At 42.2% G+C, this 18701-nt stretch overlaps 1 protein-coding gene across 2 annotated transcripts in view; it reads left to right on the top strand.

Moving 5' to 3' along the window:
* Positions 1-18462, top strand: part of LRFN2 (leucine rich repeat and fibronectin type III domain containing 2) — a 197408-nt gene extending 178946 nt beyond the window's left edge. For both annotated transcript variants that reach the window (XM_054162425.1, XM_009903149.2), the window contains exon 3: positions 15948-18462. In XM_054162425.1, the coding sequence (XP_054018400.1) occupies positions 15948-16866 (919 nt within the window). In that variant the 3' untranslated portion in view covers positions 16867-18462. The remainder of the gene's footprint in view (positions 1-15947) is intronic.
* The last annotated feature ends 239 nt before the right edge of the window (positions 18463-18701 follow it).

Genomic DNA, 18701 nt, shown 5'->3' with positions numbered 1-18701 from the left:
TGCTAGATTCCTGCTCTGGCAGGGGCGTTGGACTCAATGATCTTTGGAGGTCCCTTCCCACTCTCAACATCCTGTGATCCTGCGAACACAGCAGTGCATTCTACAATACAGTAGTTCTGTGACTCTGTTGTCACACACATATATTTATCCTGTGAATTTTCAATAATGGCATTCAAGTCAGTGTTTCTAGTAGCCCGTGTAATGCTTCAGAGGAGATTGAAACATGTCCCTCCTTAACCACAAATATGGACTGGGTGAGTTCTTTGCATCTACAGTCAAGAAAGAACAGAATTTTCTGCCACCAGTAAACCATTTTTCCCTTATTTTGTCAATAATTGCTCATATCAGAAGTACTGAAGTATATGAGTGTGTGAGTGAAGGCTGAAGTAGACAAGAATTTTATTTTCTTATGAAGCCATGTGAAGCTGAGCAGCACTAGCAGAAATACTGACACTAGCTACCCACTGCAGTGGCCTGGGTTGGAAGGAGGTCTAAACTTGCTCCTGTGCCACATGATACACAGTTGCTGGGCTCTGAGTTCCCTGCAAGCCGAGTTCCTTGTCAAGCTGTCAGCCTGTGGCTTAGACAGCAGCACTCTGTGCTGGGTTAGGAACTGGCTGGAGGGCTGAGCCCAGAGAGTGATGGTGAATGGTGACACATCCAGCTGGTGGCCAGTCATTGTGGTGTGCCCCAGGGATCAGTGCTGGGCCCCATCCTGTTCAATATCTTTACGGATGATCCGGACAGGGGGATTGAGTCCATCATCAGTAAATTTGCAGATGACACCAAGTTGGAGGCAGGTGTTGATGAGTTAGAGGAGAGCTCTGCAGAGGGATATTGACAGACTGGAGACATGGGCAGAGTCCAAGGCCATGAGATTTGACACATTTAAGTGACAGGTTGTACACATTGGCCACACCAAGCCTGTGCTGTGCTGCAGGCTGGGGTCACAGTGGCTGGACAGTGGACAGGCAGAAAGGGCCCTGGGGGTACTGGTGGATAGTAAGCTGAACATGAGCCAGCAGTGGGCCTAGGCAGACAAGAAGGCAAATGGCATCCTGGCCTGCATCAGGAACAGTGTGGCCAGCAGGAGCAGGGAAATCATTGTGCCCCTGTCCTCAGCACTGGTTAGGCCACACCTTGAGTCCTGTGTCCAGTTCTGGGCCCCTCAGTTTAGGAAAGATGTTGAGTTGCTGGAAGGTGTCCAGAGAAGGGCAACAAAGCTGGGGAGGGTTTTGGAGCACAAGCCCTATGAGGAGAGGCTGAGGGTGCTGGGGTTGCTTAGCCTGGAGAAAAGGAGGCTCAGAGGAGGCCTTCTTGCTGTCTACAACTACCTGAAAGGAGGTTGTAGCCAGGTGAGGGTTGGTCTCTTTTCCCAGGCAACCAGCCCCAGAAGAAGAGGACACAGTCTCAAGCTGCACCAGGGGAGGTTTAAGCTGGATGTTAGGAAGAATTTCTTCACAGAAAGAGAGATTGGCCATTAGAATGTTCTGCCCAGGAAGGTGGTGGAGTCACCATCACTGCAGTTGTTTAGGAAGAAACTGGATGGGGCACCCGGTGCCATGGTTTATTTGATTAGATGGTGTTGGGTGATAGGTTGGACTTGATGATCTCAAAGGTCTTTTCCAACCTGGTTAATTTTATTCTATTCTATTCTATTCTATTCTATTCTATTCTATTCTATTCTATTCTATTCTATTCTAGCATTGCTTTCTTTTGAACATAACACAGGAATTATTTTTAATTTAGCCATTGAACTCATCATGAATATTAGTAGCATATGTAGCCATGAATTTTCAAAACTATTCCTTTGCTTTGTATACAATACTCAGAAAACAGTGAAGTATCAAACCTCGACTTTACAAAATACCTTTATTGTACATCTAATCTGTTGTGTCCTGTTTTTTTTTCTAAGAGACAATCATTTTGATTATTAATGATTTTTGCACCCTCATTGTGCAATAGAAACCTTTGTTTTCCCAATGTTATTGCAAAAGTCGTGCTGACTCATCCTGTTTCTCTTCATCCTGTGCATTGCTGTGCATGTTTCTCAGAGATTTTTGCTTGAAAATTGTTTGGTCCCTCTTTGAACCCATAAACTAAAAGCTTGATGGAAGTAAATAAATGTACTGTATGTGTTTTAGATAATAAAAGGTATTTCCAGTGTTTGCTGACAGGCTAGAAATTTGGGTCCTGAGTCATACAGCTTTCCTGCTTGCTTTTCAGCCTGACTTTGAAGGTAAAAAACTCTCCAAACCATCACCTTTTTCTGTTTCCAAATCATGTCTATATTATTTCAGAATATAGGTTTACTCTGGCTGTGTCTTTAATGAGGTGATATTTTGTTGGCAAATGCAGTTCTTCCTTCATTTCTACTGGGAATTAAACTCTTTTTTTTTTTTTTTTCCAGTTTTATGATGAGAGAGATTCTCAAGATTCTGGTAAATAACCCTTTCCAGTCTCTTGAGGCTATGTAATCAATGTTCAACCACTGAGGTGGGGCAACACTTACACATATGTGATTAAATTTTAAAATAATGCATAAATTCTCTCTTAAACTGATGTTGAAACACTTTCTTATACAGGGTGATATTTCAGCATACAGACAGTTTCTCCTGGTAGTGATTCACTTGATAAAACTCTTTCTTTTGCTTGGAAGAGTTAGATTGGCCATTGGACTGGGCTGCCCAGGGAGGTGGTGGAATCACCATCACTGGAAGTGTTTAGGAAGAGACTGGATGGGGTGCTTGGTGCCATAGTTTAGATGATTAGATGGTGTTGGATGATAGGTTGGACTTGACGATCTCAAAGGTCTCTTCCAACCTGGTCTATTCTATTCTAGTCTAGTCTAGTCTAGTCTATTATATTCTATTAAGGTGGCCTGTCTACTGGATGAGGAAAGTGTCTACCTGGACTTTAGTAAAGCCTTTGACACTGTTTCTCATGCATTCTTGTAATGGGTTGGGGCAGACCCCCTCCCCACCACAGGCAGAAATAACGACTCAGGCAAACGGATTGCAAAAGTGATGAAAGTTTAAATAGAAAGCAGTGAATGTTACAGAAAACCCAAAGCGCAGTGACAAAGAAAGATCCCATCCCCACCTGAGGGTGCATGCAAAACCCCCAGGGCTCCTTCTTCCCCCTCCCTCTGCTGGGCTAGTCTCAGCTGGCCAGGCCTGAGACTGCCCATCCCCCTGTGGCCTTGGGCCTAATCAGGCCCATGGCCGGGAGATCTCTCCCCCAGTTACCAAGTCTCGGAGAGGGAAGGAAAGAGGAAGTGCCAGACTCCGCACTGGATCTTATAGTGGTGCAAAGAATTATGGTAGGAAATACACAATTTCCTGTGTCCATCCCTCTGGGCTGGACTTCTGGACACAGGAAGTGAATGCACCAGGGGGGCACCCAGCTCAAACTACAACAATTCTCCTTCAGAAACTCATGGCACAAGGCTTGGATAGGTGAACTCTGCATTGGATTAAAGACTGGCTGGATTGCAGGGCCCAAAGAGTGGTGGTGAATGGACTTAAATCTGTCTGGTGCCCAGTCACTAGTGGTGTTCCCCAGGGTTCGGTACTGAGGCCTGTTCTCTTTAATATCTTTATCCATGATCTGAATGGGGGGATTGAGTGCAACTCAGTAAGTTTGCAGATGACACCAAGCTGGGTGGCTGTGTTGCTCTGCTAGAAGGTAGGGAAGCTTTAAAATGGGATCTGGACAGTTTAGACCAATGGGCCAAGGCTAATAGTATGAAGTTCAACAGGGCCAAGTGCCAGGTCCTCTATCTGGGTCGCAACAACCCCATAGTAAGATACAGACTTGGTAATGTGTGGTTGGAAAGCTACCACTTGGAGAGGGACCTGGGGGCATTGGTTGACAGTTGAATAAATATAAGTCACCAGTGTGCCCAAGTGGCCAAGACAATGACATCTTGGCTTGTATTACTAACATGGTGGACAGAACAAAGAGGGAGATGATCATACCCCTGTACTCAACTCTGGTGAGCCTGTACCATGAATTCTGTGTTCAGTTCTGGGCCCCTCACTGCAAGAAGGATATTGAGGTGCTGGAAAGTGTTCAGAGAAGGGCAACAAAGCTTGTGAAGGGCCCAGAGCGCATGGCATCTTCAGACACCAGGAGTGTCTGAAGGAACTGGGGTTGTTCAGTCCGGAGGAGGCTGAGGGGAGACCTCATTGCTCTCTACAACTACCTGAAGGGAGGTTAGAACAAGTAGAGGGTTGCCGCCTTCTCCTCAGTGTCTCAGAGGGGATCTTATTGCTGTCTACAACTACCTGAAGGGAGGTTGTACATGGGGCCAGCACCAGAACAAGATGACACAGACTCAAGGTGTGCCAGGGAGGTTTAGGCTGGATGTTAGGAAGAACACTGGAGGTGTTTAGGAAGAGACTGGATGGGGTGCTTGGTGCCATGGTTTAGTTGATTAGATGGTGTTGGATGATAGGTTGGACTTGATGATCTCAAAGGTCTTTTCTAACCTAGTTAATTCTATCCTATTCTATTCTATTCTATTGTGACAGGACCAGAGGAAATGGTGTCAAACTGCACCGGGGGAGATTCAGGTTGGATATTAGGAAATATTTCTTCACAGAGAGGGTTATCAAACATTGGAATGGTCTGCCCAGGGCAGTGGTAGAGTCACCGTCCCTGGAGGTGTTTTTAAAAGAAAAGATTGAGGTGAAGCAGATTCATAGAATTCATAAAAGTAACACTTATATTTGCTATAATAAAGCTTTGGTATGAAAACTGGAATGGAAACATTATTCTAAACATAACCGACATACTGTACAATATGAAGATGACAGTGCTCCATGTGGTTCAATCATCATTTGGATAGGTTTTTATCATTTGATACCAAATTGCTAAACCTTATTCCAATACCAAACAAATAACTTGTTAAAGAAAGCATGTCCCTGTACATGAACTTGTCAAAACGACTGCCTGTCAGCAGTTTTGCTGATCAGAAGGTAACATTTACAACTGCAAATAGTGACAAACACAGCAGATGCTTTTATTTCAGTACTTGAAGGGGGCCTGCAAGAAGGCTGGAGAGGGACTGTTTATGAAGGCCTGCGATGACAGGACAAGGAGCAATGGTTTGAAATTAGTGTAGTTTGGATGTCAGGACGAGTTCTTTACAATGAGGGTGGCTGAGCATTGGAACAGGTTGTGCAGAGAGGTGGTTGAAGTCCCTTCCTTAGAGATATTCAAGATGAGTCTGAAGAAGGATCTGGGAGACCTGATGCAGTTGAGGGATGCTGTCTGCAGGGATGTTGGACCTTTAGAGGTTCCTTCCAACCCAGGTGATTCTATGATTCTAAGCAGTGTTGATTCTTCAGTGCTCGGTAGAGCATTTGACTGGATTATATTCTCCCAGGCAACGAGCACCAGAACAAGAGGACACAGTCTCAAAGTGCATCAGGGGAAGTTTAGGCTTGAGGTGAGGAGAAAGTTCTTCACAGAGAGAGTTGTTAGCCATTGGAATGTGCTGCCCAGGGAGCTGGTGGAGTCCCCGTCTCTGTAGGTGTTCAAGAGGGGACTGGTCACGGCATTTAGTGCCATGGTTTAGTAGTCATAAGGTGTTGGATGACCTTATTGATTCTATGATTCTATGATTATCTTTGTGGTCTTTTCCAACCATCTGTTTTCTGTGGCAGCCTGGTCCCGCTGTCTCTGACAGAATGATACTCTCAGTTCTTAGCTGGCACCACATTTCTTCCAGCAGTGCACAGAGATTTTTTGACAGAAGAGCCTGAAAGAGCATGCTGGAGTTTGGTTTGACCAGTCAAATGTGGACAAACACAACTTTAAGCAGTGCCTGGAGCCTTTGTTATTCCAGCACAACTTTCCAGAGATAAAATTAGCTTGTGTGGTAAGACACAGAGTTTCTGCAGGACAAATAACTTGCAACCTAGCATAAGTGCTCTGTGTAGTAAGCAATGAATGAAAATGGAAGTGAGTCACTGAAGATCCTCTTCACCTCAGCTCACATGAGCTCTTATAGAAAAAGAGGATGGGCAGCTGCTAACCTCTGTAGGTTCCCAGTCAGTTCTCTTTGATCCTATCATTTGCACAGATTCTACAGCCTCAAAATAAGTTGAAAGCCCTACTTGTAACTCTCAAGAAAGGACAGTATATAGATGAATCTCACAGCTGTGTTTTGCCAGGAAAATAGCAAAATCCCTTTTGCAAATTAATTTCCACTGAGCTCCTAAATGTGATCATAACTTCTAATGCTGCTTCTTTTCTGGGAACCTCTGTTGGTATGGTAAGATGACCTTTACTTCTGTAACTGTCCAGCTGAATGAAACAGTGTGAGGAGAAAGTTCTTCAGAGAGTCGTTAGCCACTGGAATGTGCTGCCCAGGGAGGTGGTGGAGTCACCATCCCTAGAGGTGTTCAAGAGGGGATGGACTTGGTACTTGGTGCCATGGTTTAGGCATGATGTCTGTGGTGACAGGTTGGACTTGATGATCTTTGAGGTCTCTTTCAACCTTGGTGATTCTGTGATTCTGTGAGTCAAAAATACCTTGAGCCAGAGAGAATAGGAGTGTCAAGTTAGCCAAATATACAGGTCATTTTTTGTATAAAAGCCTGGTAAAAGAGTATCCCAGGTCCCACACTCTGCTTGATGACTTGAACACATTTCATGAATAACTTTTATCGCTCCCTGTCTTTAACACTAGGATAGCTGTAACATGTTGTTGCAGCTATCAGTCAAATAACTCACTTTAGATATTTTTGTGTTTTTCTCATATTTACAGCCTGACTTTTTGAAACACTGCTGTGAATTATGATCGCTTTCTAATTCTCTAATAACATGATACAGAGTGAATTTATTACTGTGGCTATGTGTGCTTTTAATGACTCTGCTAATGAGCTTGAATGTGGTTTAGTTAGAACTGAATTAGTGTAAGGATGTTTGTTGGGGTTTTTTTCTGAAGGACTTAACGGCTCAGCTATAATGAGGTGAAAGGTACTCTGTGTATAACTGAATAGTTTGGGTGTGACAAGATTTATCTTTTGGGCTGCCAAATGTTCCTAGGGTATTTCTGCATTCCTTTTGTAGATAGAATTCAATAACCGTGGCACTAAATGCTTGCTGCTTCACATCCACATGAAAGAAATGACAGCATAGAACAGGAAGCTTAAAAGAATGATTTTGTGTTGTCATATCAACATCAACCAAAACTAGATTGTCCCACTGCAGTAGCTTGTGCCTGGACAACAGAACTGAGCACCTTCACTGATTGACGATATTATGAGATGGTTCTGGTGGTCTCCATTCATCCAGAAGTTCCTCATTAAATACCTGCCCATGGCTCCCTGTTGTTTACAATAATCTGGTTGGGAATGATAGAGAAAGTAGTGTTTCCTCTTAGAGAAATGGTTAATAGGAGGAGAGCAGAATGGCTGCCCTTTCTGCTATGTGCAGTAATGTCCCCTAGAATGCTACAATTTATTTTCTCATGTGCTGAACGACTGCAGTGTATTCTCAGGGGACAATGTTCAGCAGTCTATCTGATATCATCATAAATTGATATTCTCTGAGATAGTAGTTTAATGTTTGGAGGTTTTTATTTGTTTGTTAGGGTTTGGGTTTGGTTTGTGTTTTTTTTTTTGTTGTGGGTTGTTGTTTTGCTTTGGTTTGGGTTGGTTGTTTTTCTTTGTGGTTGTTTTTCTGTTTTGGTTTTTTGTTCTTGTTCCCTTTCCCCTTTAGCGGAGGGGATTTATTCATTATCAATATCTCCCTGGCTCATCAACTTGTGACAGCCACATCAATTGTCTTGGCTTTGTCTTCTCTTTATCACATCCCCCCCCAGTTTTCCAAATGAGCAGAAAACAACACAAGCAAATTAGAAAATAATAATGAAATTATACATACTGTGTTTCATTTGACAAGACATATTCTCTGAAGGGCAGCCGGATGCATGAGTGATGAGAAGACAAGATTCAGAAAAGCAGGAAGGGATTTGTATTTAATAACAAACCTTCCATCTGAAGGCAAAATGATGATTGTATGCCACAAAAACATCCAAAACTAATAAACTAAAAAATGCAGGAAATTCATGCTGGGTTGAGTTCATGTTTACTGAACAAGTTTGGCTACCTCCTGGTACTATCTGACATTTCCCCATGTTGACATGACTGACAGAGGAGTTACATCCTATTTCTAATATTTTTTCCCCCCAGGACACCAGAAATACATCTGCCATTTTCTCAAGATGTGGGTCACAGTAGATCTCTGTCTTTCTCAGATTTTTAGATTAAAAAAGACTTGAATCAGGTGTCAAAAGTCTGAGATTTCACACAGCAATATACTTGGTGCTGTGTATTTGGTTTTTTGATCCCTGAGGTTCCATGATGATCTGAAGAAATATATTCAAGGGTTGTTTCTGAAATTTGAAGGGTCAGAAATTAATCTCAATTGTTAGCTAACTTAATTTTTAATGACATTCTAGATTCTGCTTTCATTCCTTTACTTCAGAAACTGAGGCTTTCCAGGATAAAACCACAAGAAAAAATTATACTATTATACACCACAAAACTTTCATGGAAATTATAAAAGTTGGCAGCAGAGAAGAATGCCAAGTGTGCAGTTCAAATTTGTCAGTTAGTTGTTCTTTCTCCCCAGCAATACAATATGTGACACTTTCATTTACATTTAGAATATAGAATAGAATATAGAATATAGAATTAGCCAAGTTGGAAAAGACCTTTGAGATCATCTAGTCCAACCTATCATCCAACACCATCTAATCAACTAAACCATGGCACCAAGTGCCCCATCCAGTCTCTTCCTAAACACCTCCAGGGATGGTGACTCCGTCACCTCCCTGGGCAAAAAATTTAGATCCTTCTAGTCTTCTTCTGATCCTTTCTTTCCCTTTTCTTCAGCCTTCTTACTATCTGCTCACCATCTGAACTCTTTCCTCTGCCTTAATGTACTTTACCAACTTTCTAATGGTTTTGGTTTTAGTTTTGCTGAAAGATCTTCACCTATGTTTGACTGTACTCAGCCATTTACTGAGATGGTTTTGCAACCTTGGTCCCCATTCAGTGTCTTCTTCCATCATTTTGGTAGTAGCCACATACCTGACAGTGCCCTGCCAATTGTTAATTTGAACCTGTTTGGCTTTTAATCATTTCCTGCTGCTCTCTCACTGCCAGAGGCACCAATACTCATTATTGTCTTATCTTCTTGCATTCTCACTCACTTCAACCTCATTTTCCCTTTTTTCCCTCAATGAAACTTCATTACAGCCTCTGTCTGATAAGAGGCAAGATCTCTGTGTCATTGAGCTACATCCATCAGGCTTTAAAAGGTACTTTTCTGGTGCTTGTTGCCTGGGAGAAGAAACCAATCCCCTCCTGGCTACAACCTCCCTTCAGGTAGTTGTAGTGAGCAAGAAGGTCTCCCCTGAGCCTCCTCTTCTCCAGGCTAAACAATCCCAGCTCCTTCAGCCTCTTCTCGTAGGGCTTGTGCTTGTGGCCTCTCCCCAGCCTCGTCCTTCTCTGGACACCTTCAAGAGTCTCAATATCCTTCTTAAATTGAGGGACCCAGAACTGGACACAGGACTCCAGGTGTGGCCTAACCAGTGCTGAGTACAGGGGCACAATAATTTCCCTTCTTCAGGCAATGAATTCCAGTCCTCTGGTTGTCCACTTTTTACATGCTCTTTAGCCAGTCTTTTTCTGCTTCATTACCATTGATACTTTCCCTCTCCCCTTTCTTTGCCATCCTTTTTTAACCCCTCTGTGACTGAAGGTGTACTCTTCAACTGAAAAGTAGGGCTCTATCACATCCTTCTGCAATGTTTTAAAGGAATATTAGCTGGAATAATATTTTTTTTCCTGAGCTTGCTGTGAAACTGAAACAAAGGAAAAACTCAAAGATTTTTTAAAATAGGAAACCTGTTAGTAAAACAAATTAACATTTTTGTCTTGATATTTTCACTGAACAATAAAAAATTTTCAGACTCCCATGTTTACCTTTAATGGTTTGATATCTAGTTCTGAGAGCAATCAGTGTAGTATTTTGCAGTTATGTGAATTCAGCTTTGTGTGAGGGGAAGATCAGGAACAGGAATGCATTGTGAGATCAATATTTTCACATTAAGGCATTACTACAGAGGAAAGTTAGTGTGCTAGCTAACTGGAATACATTATTTCACTCTGACATCCCATTTCCTCTCTTTGTTACAAACTATATGTGCAAGAGTGCCAGTGTTTAGCCCCGCTGTTCAGGTGTTGTTTCATAGGCTGCAGCTGTGCTGGTAAGTTGGGAGCTCAGAAACATTTTCATGCCCCAGAACTCCATCATCTATACTACCAATGCTCAGTACAGTTCCTTGAATGCATTTTCCAGTGTGCTTCAGGAGTTAATATTCCAAGGGCTGGTTTTGATACACAGCTTTTTGAAGTCACTAAGGAAGAAAAGAGAATTTACCAGCCCTGAGACATGTTTGACAGCTGGCTGAACATGAGCCAGCAGTGTGCCCAGGTGGCCAAGAAGGCCAATGGCATCCTGGCCTGGATCAGGAACAGTGTGGCCAGCAGGAACAGGGAAGTCATTGTGCTCCTGTACTCAGCACTGGTTAGGCCACACCTTGAGTCCTGTGTCCAGTTCTGGGCCCCTCAGTTTAGGAAAGATGTTGAGCTGCTGAAACGTGTCCAGAGAGGGCAACAAAGCTGAGGAGAGGTTTGGAGCACAAGCCCTATAAGGAGAGGTTGAGGGAGCTGGGGTTGTTTAGCCTAGAGAAAAGGAGGCTCAGGGGAGACCTTATTGCCATCTACAACTACCTGAAGGGTGGTTGTAGACAGGAGGGGGTTGGTCTCTTCTCCCAGGCAACCAGCACCAGAACAAGAGGACACAGTCTCAAGCTGCACCAGGGAAAGTTTAGGTTTGAGGTGAGGAGACAGTTCTTCACAGAGAGAGTTGTTGGTCATTAGAATGTGCTGCCCAGGGAGGTGGTGGAGTCACCATCCCTGGAGGTGTTCAAGAGGGTATTGGATGTGGCACTGGGTGCCTTGGTCTAGTAGTCATGAGGTGTTGAGTGACAGGCTGGACTTGATGATCTTTGAGGTCTCTTCCAAACTTATTGATTCTATGATATGTAGACCTAGAATCTTAGAGGAAGACTTTGGATTGAACATCTTATGCACAGACAATTCACAACCAAGCAATTAGCACTGTTTTTCTCAGGCACAAGCATTTAATAAATAACCATGACTTTCCATTTTAAACTTGTGGCATTCATGTCAAAAGAAGAAATCATACCTCAGAATAGATAGCATGTACCCCTGGATAGTACAAAAAAGAACCATGAGAAAGCCAAACTAAGTCTAGCAGGTCAACTGAGTTTTGGGAGCGACAAGTACTATCCCAAATGAATTGTCTTGACAGCTCCCTGGCAAGTTCTGATTAAAGCAGTTCCAGGCTAAAACTAGATGGCATCATACTCCTTTTGCTACAGAGAAAAGGAACAGAATTGCCTAGCCAATTAGCTTAATCTGTCTTTTCTCTAATTTGGTGGCTGTGCATAACCACAGCATTAACCAGCAGTTCACTTCTGATAATCCCCAGTGCTACAAAGAAAAAAAGAACCCATTTGTATATTGCAGTGTAATCATAATATCTACTAATTTTCTTCCATACACTACAGTGCTGTTTCGAAAAGAGATTGCTGGCATTATCCCTGTTTTATAAATGAGAAGTCTTACAGCACAGCAAAATGATTTCTCGAGACCTGAGAGTTGCTGATAAAGCAGAGCCTGATACCAACATAACTGATAAAGTGGGGAATAAAACTCAGGTCTCCTAAATTCTCAGTACAGTTCACTCCTTGCATCTGGGATTAAGAGTGAGATCTGCAGCAAAGCTTTTTCTCCTGCATTTCAAAGCAATTAATTTTCCAATTTTCTTAATATCACCGCACACTGAAGTGAGCAATTACAAAATTGCTTGCTTTCTTTATGTTGTCTTTACAAGGACATAACAAGGACTTTTTAGTGGTGGTGTTAGGAAATAAGGTTGACTTCAAAAAAGGGTACTAGCACAATCCCTCCTTTTTGGAAAAAAAGAAAAAAGTTCTTAGAATCATAGATCATAGAATCAATAAGGTTGGAAAAGACATCAAAGATCTTCAAGTCCAACCTGTCATCCAACTCCTCATGACCAAGTGCCATGACCAGTCCCCTCTTGAACACCTACAGGGACGGGGACTCCACCACCTCCCTAGGCAGCACATTCCAATGGCCAATCTCTCTTTCTGGGAAGAACATCCAGCCTAAACCTCCCCTGGAACAGCATGAGGCTGTGTCCTCTTCTTCTGGTGGTGGCTGCCTGGGAGAAGAGTCCAACCCCCACCTGTCTACAGCCTCCCTTCAGGTAGTTGTAGACAGCAATAAAGTCTCCCCTGAGCCTCCTCTTCTCCAGGCTAAACAATCCCAGCTGGGGTGCTTGGTACCTTGGTTTAGTTCATTAGATGGTGTTGGATGATAGGTTGGACTCAATGATCTCAAAGGTCTCTTCCAACTTGGTTAATTCTGTTCTATTCTATTCTATTCTATTCTATTCTATTCTATTCTATTCTATTCTATTCTATTCTATTCTATTCTAACTAGGCTATAAAGTCTTGCTAACTGAAACCAACTTTCTGTGTTTAGCTGATAAATTGACTGAAAAAAGCTTTGCAGGATCTCTGCCTAGACACAGTTTTAATGACCCCTTTTAGTTTTGTGGAAGCTCCTAGCTATCAAAACTCAATGGCAGGGAACAGTGTTCCATGATTAATGGTGCTAACACAGCCATGAAAAGGCCTCACCTGTTCAGCAGCAATGCAAAGACTGAAGTAGCATCTTGCAGCCACCTGTGTTGGGGATGGTCAGAGTTATCAATATCCTAAGAGTGAAAATGTGTCTACATCTATTTTATGTGTAGGGAACATTAAGAGATGTCATCCATCATATTTGACTGGCAGTATGTCTAGAGATGGTGGGCTGAACCATGGTGGAATCATAAAATACTCTTTGTGAAAACAAGATCATCTTCCCTGCAAGCTAGAAAAATGAGTCTCAGATTAATCACTTAACTCCTAGCACCCTTGAACTTGGTGCTTAATTCTATGCTCAGCTGCTCTTCAATAATAACATTAAATTAAATATTATACAAGAACTTTTGAATTTTTTCATTTTAGATGTATATTGAGGGTTGATTTTTTTCCCCCATAAATGGGATTGCAACTGTGATCTTTTATAAAACTATTATTAGTCTCAACATTATCACAGTTGTAGCTTGCAGGACTGATTGAATTTAGAAGTTATTCAGCTTCTCTGAAAGGCTAGGATGAGATTTTAGGGCAAGTTTCAATGCAGTTAACCTGGCTAAGCTTTAGCACCAGTTATGGCCTCACTGCTATACGTTTTAAAGTGGACTGGCTTTGCATTTTGGAGCACTATCATTCCCTGCCAGTACTTGAAATATTCCAGGCAGTTACATTTCCTTAGAAGTTTGTGTGTAATCATATTTGAAGAAAACAAGTTGTGAATTATTTAAGCTATCAGTGTTCACTCTTGGCATAGAGTGTTAGGCTGAAAGACTGTACACATCAGATATGTCTCAAAGACATATACTATGTAAAGCCAGTTGTTTGCTTTTCACTTGGAGCGATTGTAGAGGGTCTCTCGGTATTTCATCTGTGCAAAGCAAGAGGAACCATTCTAGCAGATGCTGCTACAGATCTGTTTTTGTAGAGTTATGAGCCAAGTCCAAGACTCAGTTTGTAGAGTTGAGAATTCTTTCTGCTAACAGTGCTACTTGTTTGTAATGAGGCTGCATAGTGAAATAGTTGACACGAGTTGCAGGACTTTTTAAGCACATGTCTGAGAGCGATGGTGGAAAGTGGAGTATAGGACTAGGTGATACAGAAGGCAATAAGAAGCAATTGGTGAAACTGTTAGAGAGTTTGGAAATCAATTGCATTCTGTAATTCCACAGATCATCCTTGGTGTGCACATATGAAATTCAACACAATGCAGTTATTGCTTCAACTGCTGTGGCCAATGATGTGTTGTTCTCAGAACTACAAGGAGAGGAGAGCAATTAGAAATAACTTGAGGCCAATAATTTCAACAGTTAGAAAACATTTTAGCAACTGTACCTGGAGTTTTACACAAGGGCTCCTTTATGACTTCTTGGATCATTCTGAATAGCTCATCGATGTCTTTGCAGAACATCCCCATTAGGCTAATAAATGTTCCAAGAATCTCATATAAGACATTGACTAAACCTGCCGGGTGATGCTTATATTGCAAATGTCTCTCATTGTTATTTTTTCCCTTACAGAGTGTTTCCATATGCTTGTTTACATTTTAAAAAGGAGCCACATCCTTGCCTGTGGCCAGACTGAAGGGTTGTGTAAGTGGTGTGAATGCATAAATACAAAGATGATCAGAAACTTCTCTCTGCAGTGACTTGACGTTGCCGCTTGTCTGTGCAGGCCTGTTCCCTCCCACTGCACAGAAAGGCCTCTGCAAGAGCTGCAATTTATGCTAGCAGTGATTTGAGGCGAAGAAAGCCTGGCATTCCCATAAGGAATGTGCCTTTTTGTTCTATCCAGGCCTCACTGTCCTGGTTATAGTGACACAAGTTTAGCTGTGTGGTGTAATTGGCTGCAGGACTCCCTTGTTTCTGGTGCTGAAGATCTGGAAAATTAAGACAGAACTGGCTGGGGTTTGTTTTCAGCTTTTTTTCCCCCTCCCCCTTCACTCATGTCTGTTATGTATAAATAGAGAAACATGCCTGGGTGTCTCTTTGGTTTTATTCTTGGCTACCCACAAGGCACCAAATACGGGATTCTCCATTATATTCCATTAATGTGCTACAATTTTCACCAGTTTGCAGTGGGGGTACCTAGAATAGAATAGAATAGAAAAGAATAGAATAGAATAGAATAGAATTCTATTCAGTTTGAAGAGGGGGTACCCGTGCTCATTCCCATCTGAAAACTTTGAATGGTAGTGATGCTCTAATACTGCACAAGTTCAAATGACTGCTTGAGTTTTGTGGCAGCAAAGAATAATATCCTTAAATGACCAAACTTGGACCACAGCTTGGGCCTAGCTATTTTGGTTTTTAAAATGGATTTCTATTTCAGTTGAATTTTTTACTTTGAAGAAACTTTCTTCTTTCCATCCTTTCATCTTCCTACTTCTCCTCAAACTTCCACAACCAATGCTGCCAATGCCAGTATTTCTTTTTCATTCACACAGAAGGTGGTTGCAGGGAGAGATTTCTGGCTGCATTTCCAAGAGATATTTTCCACAGTGGTGGGTAGGAGGATGGAGCAAGCTGGTGGGAGAGTAGAGAAAGGGAGAGAATTCATTGCCTTCCTTCCATTTTCAAAGAATAAGAAAATTAAATGTAGCCTCTTGTCTTCACAAAGTAAGCAACCTGCTGATATTAGGCAGTAAATGTTCAGACACCAGTGAAGCAATGTGATAACCGCCAGGTTCAGACACAGCAAGTACAACATTTATCTGCACACTCAGAAAGAACTATCTTTCATAGTTACATATTTTTATTCAGAGTTAGTTGTTGAAGTTAGAATATATTTAAGATTATAAGAGATGCAATTGGGGAGGAATAAAATCATACTAGTTTGGTCTGCCTTTTTTTCATTCCTTTCACTGCACATTTGAGAGATGGCCCTCAAACTTGTGTATTACTGTATGTTGGACCTACAGACACCAGGAAGGTTGAATGCTTGTTTGAATTTTATGGATCCGACTTCTCTTTACCAGTATCCAAAACAGTAACCGCCACATGCTTCTTATAGCTGTTTTTCCCTCTACTCTTTCAGTGTGAAAAGTAACTAATCTTTCTCTCTCTTTTCTTATTTTTTGTTTTGTTTTGTTTTGTTTTATTTAAAGGATGATTCCAGCTACAAACAAAGCCTTTGTTGTAAACAATCTTGTTTCTGGAACGGGCTACGACCTCTGTGTCCTGGCGATGTGGGATGACACGGCTACAACCCTTACTGCCACCAATATTGTGGGATGTGCCCAGTTCTTCACCAAAGAAGACTACCCTCAGTGCCAGTCGATGCACAGTCAGTTCCTGGGTGGGACCATGATTCTGATCATTGGAGGCATCATTGTGGCAACTCTGTTGGTATTCATTGTAATACTCATGGTTCGCTATAAGGTGTGCAACAATTCCCAGGGGAAGATGTCTAACGTCAGCAATGTCTACTCACAGACAAACGGAGCACAACCAGTTCAGAATGGAGTCTTGCCCCAGGTCAATCCCAAAGTGGTGGTGAGAAATGAACTTATGGAGTTTAACTGTCAGTCAGCACGGAGCAGCATCTCTTCTTCCTCCAGCTCTGCAAACAGCCGTGACTGTGATGGCTACAGCCTCCAGAGTGAACAGGGCACATTGTCCAGTAAGTGGAGGCCTCCTTCTAGGTCAAAACACAATATTGACCGGCTAATGGGAGCTTTTGCCTCTCTGGAACTGAAATGTCAGAAAAAGGAGGAGATGACAGACTCCAGAACTTCCACGGTGGCCCGACACTCGGACAAAGAGCCACTGCTGGGCCAGCCAGAGTCTAAGTTTCGCAGTCTCCTCACGTTACCTCTGGAGGGCAAAACTAAACGTAGCCATTCTTTTGACATGGGAGACTTCGCCACATCGCAGTGTTGCACTTACCCAAAAAAGATTACAAACATTTGGACAAAGAGGAGCCTCTCAGTGAACGGCATGCTTTTGCAGTACGATGACAATGACCTAACAGGGGCAAAAGGGACTTTTGGCAGCTCAGAGTGGGTAATGGAAAGCACAGTGTAAATAACAGTGTCTCCCCGCTCCTCATCTCCCCTGATGTGTTATAAAGCATGGTTTGCAGCAGGGCCATGCATTTGGAAAGAGAGGAGAGGAAATGTTTTCAGTTTCACTGGCCTAAAAGATAAGCAAACAAATAATTAACAGGGATGCTGAAAGGAAAAGAAGGTAATGAAATGTGAATAGGCACATATGACACCATACTTGTCTGGCCACAACTAAACCATGTCTGAGTGTTTCAAGGAATTTGCTGGCTGTATTTAGCAGCACTTTCCAAAAGTTACTGGGACTCCTGGAGAACCACCACACAAGATTGAACAGTGAGGATGAAAAGAGATTTAACAGCACAAATTCAATTTTACAGGGTTTGTTTTGTTTTGTTTATTAAAGGGCACCTCTTACCACAGAAATACTCTTCTGTGGATGTAAGACTGGTGCTAGGATATATGTCACTGCAAGTGATTGTCTCAAAAGTGCAGGCAGGACATCCATAGGGACAGATCAGAGCAAGTTGTTCAGTGTAATCTCACAGTGTTAACTGTGACATCTGGGAAACCAATATTTGTCGTTGAATAGGCTTTTGGTTGGGATTTAATGATTTCTGTTCTGTTTTGCCTTGTTACTGCCTTTGAATTGTTGTGGTTTTTTTTCCTCACAGCAGAAAGTATGTTTCCATGCATTATTTTGGTTTTGTTTTCAGTCTCACAAAATACCCTAGATGAAAAGCAGAATATGTGCAAAGGTCAAATTTCTGATGTATTATATAACCCACCTCCAATACCAACCCTTTATGTCCTAGGGAAAATTAAATCTAGGAGCTAATAAATTAAAAAACCAAAACAAAACATGCTCTTTCTGCCATCTTCTTCATAGTCTCTGCTTGCCAATGCTCAAGGAAGACTGCAGCAGCCATTGATATCTGTGGGAGTGATGCTATCTAATATGGGAAAACAGTAATCAGGATCTCCTATTAAAGGGTAAAGAAAGGGAAACCAAAAGTAGCTTCTGTGACCTCTCCACATTATGAATACCAATGGCTTCTGGCAAAGTTCACTTTGTCACTCCATTTAACTGGCAAAGGAAACAGACTTTCACTCTACTGTGACAAAAGTTCTTTGTACAGTCACCATGAGGTAGCTTTCCTGGCTCAGCAGCATCACAGGAAATGTGAGTCTCTGTATTTCAGGGGATTGAATGTGTTCCAGTTAGCCCCAGAAGCCCAGCTAAATTTGGATGTTTCAGAGCAAGGGTTCTCCCATGTGTTCCCTGCATTGCAGACAGTCCCTCTCCAGTCCCTCAGGGTAGTCTTACTCCCTGTCTCAGACTTACTAAGGCACTTGCTCACTAGGACAGGAGCTCTTCAGAGCTTGTAAACTGTTCTCAAATTGGTTTTGGGGGAACATTGCCATGATTGTGGAAATGCACATGACCCATCCATCTGGCTTCATTGTCCTTAACAACCTCACTCTCATTTCCAGCGTTCTGGAGACTATTGCAAATGTAATGCCATTTGTTTATTTATTTGTTGGCTCCCAATGATCAGCTACTGGGAACAGTTCTGAAATTGCACATTGTTACTGTGATTTTGTAAAAGACCTGGGGGTGGGGGGGTGGGGGGGAAGGTGCAATTAACATATGAAAAAAACCCTCTATGTATACTTTTTTAAAAGATGCAGAGATTGATTGTGACATGACTGTGTACTTGATCTTGTGTTTGTCATGTTTCCTACTTGGAGTTTTAGAAAATTACATCCCTGTAATGAGAATATTTTTTCTTTTATTTTCTTCTTCTGTTTTATTTGGTTTTGGTTGTGGGTTTTTTTTTTCTCTCTCTCTCTCTC

This window comes from Dryobates pubescens, chromosome 6 (genome assembly GCF_014839835.1).
Source record: "Dryobates pubescens isolate bDryPub1 chromosome 6, bDryPub1.pri, whole genome shotgun sequence".
In the NCBI taxonomy this organism is placed as follows: Eukaryota; Metazoa; Chordata; class Aves; order Piciformes; family Picidae; genus Dryobates; species Dryobates pubescens.
Note: the sequence above shows the minus strand (reverse complement) of the source record. Positions and strands in the feature narration are given on the sequence as shown.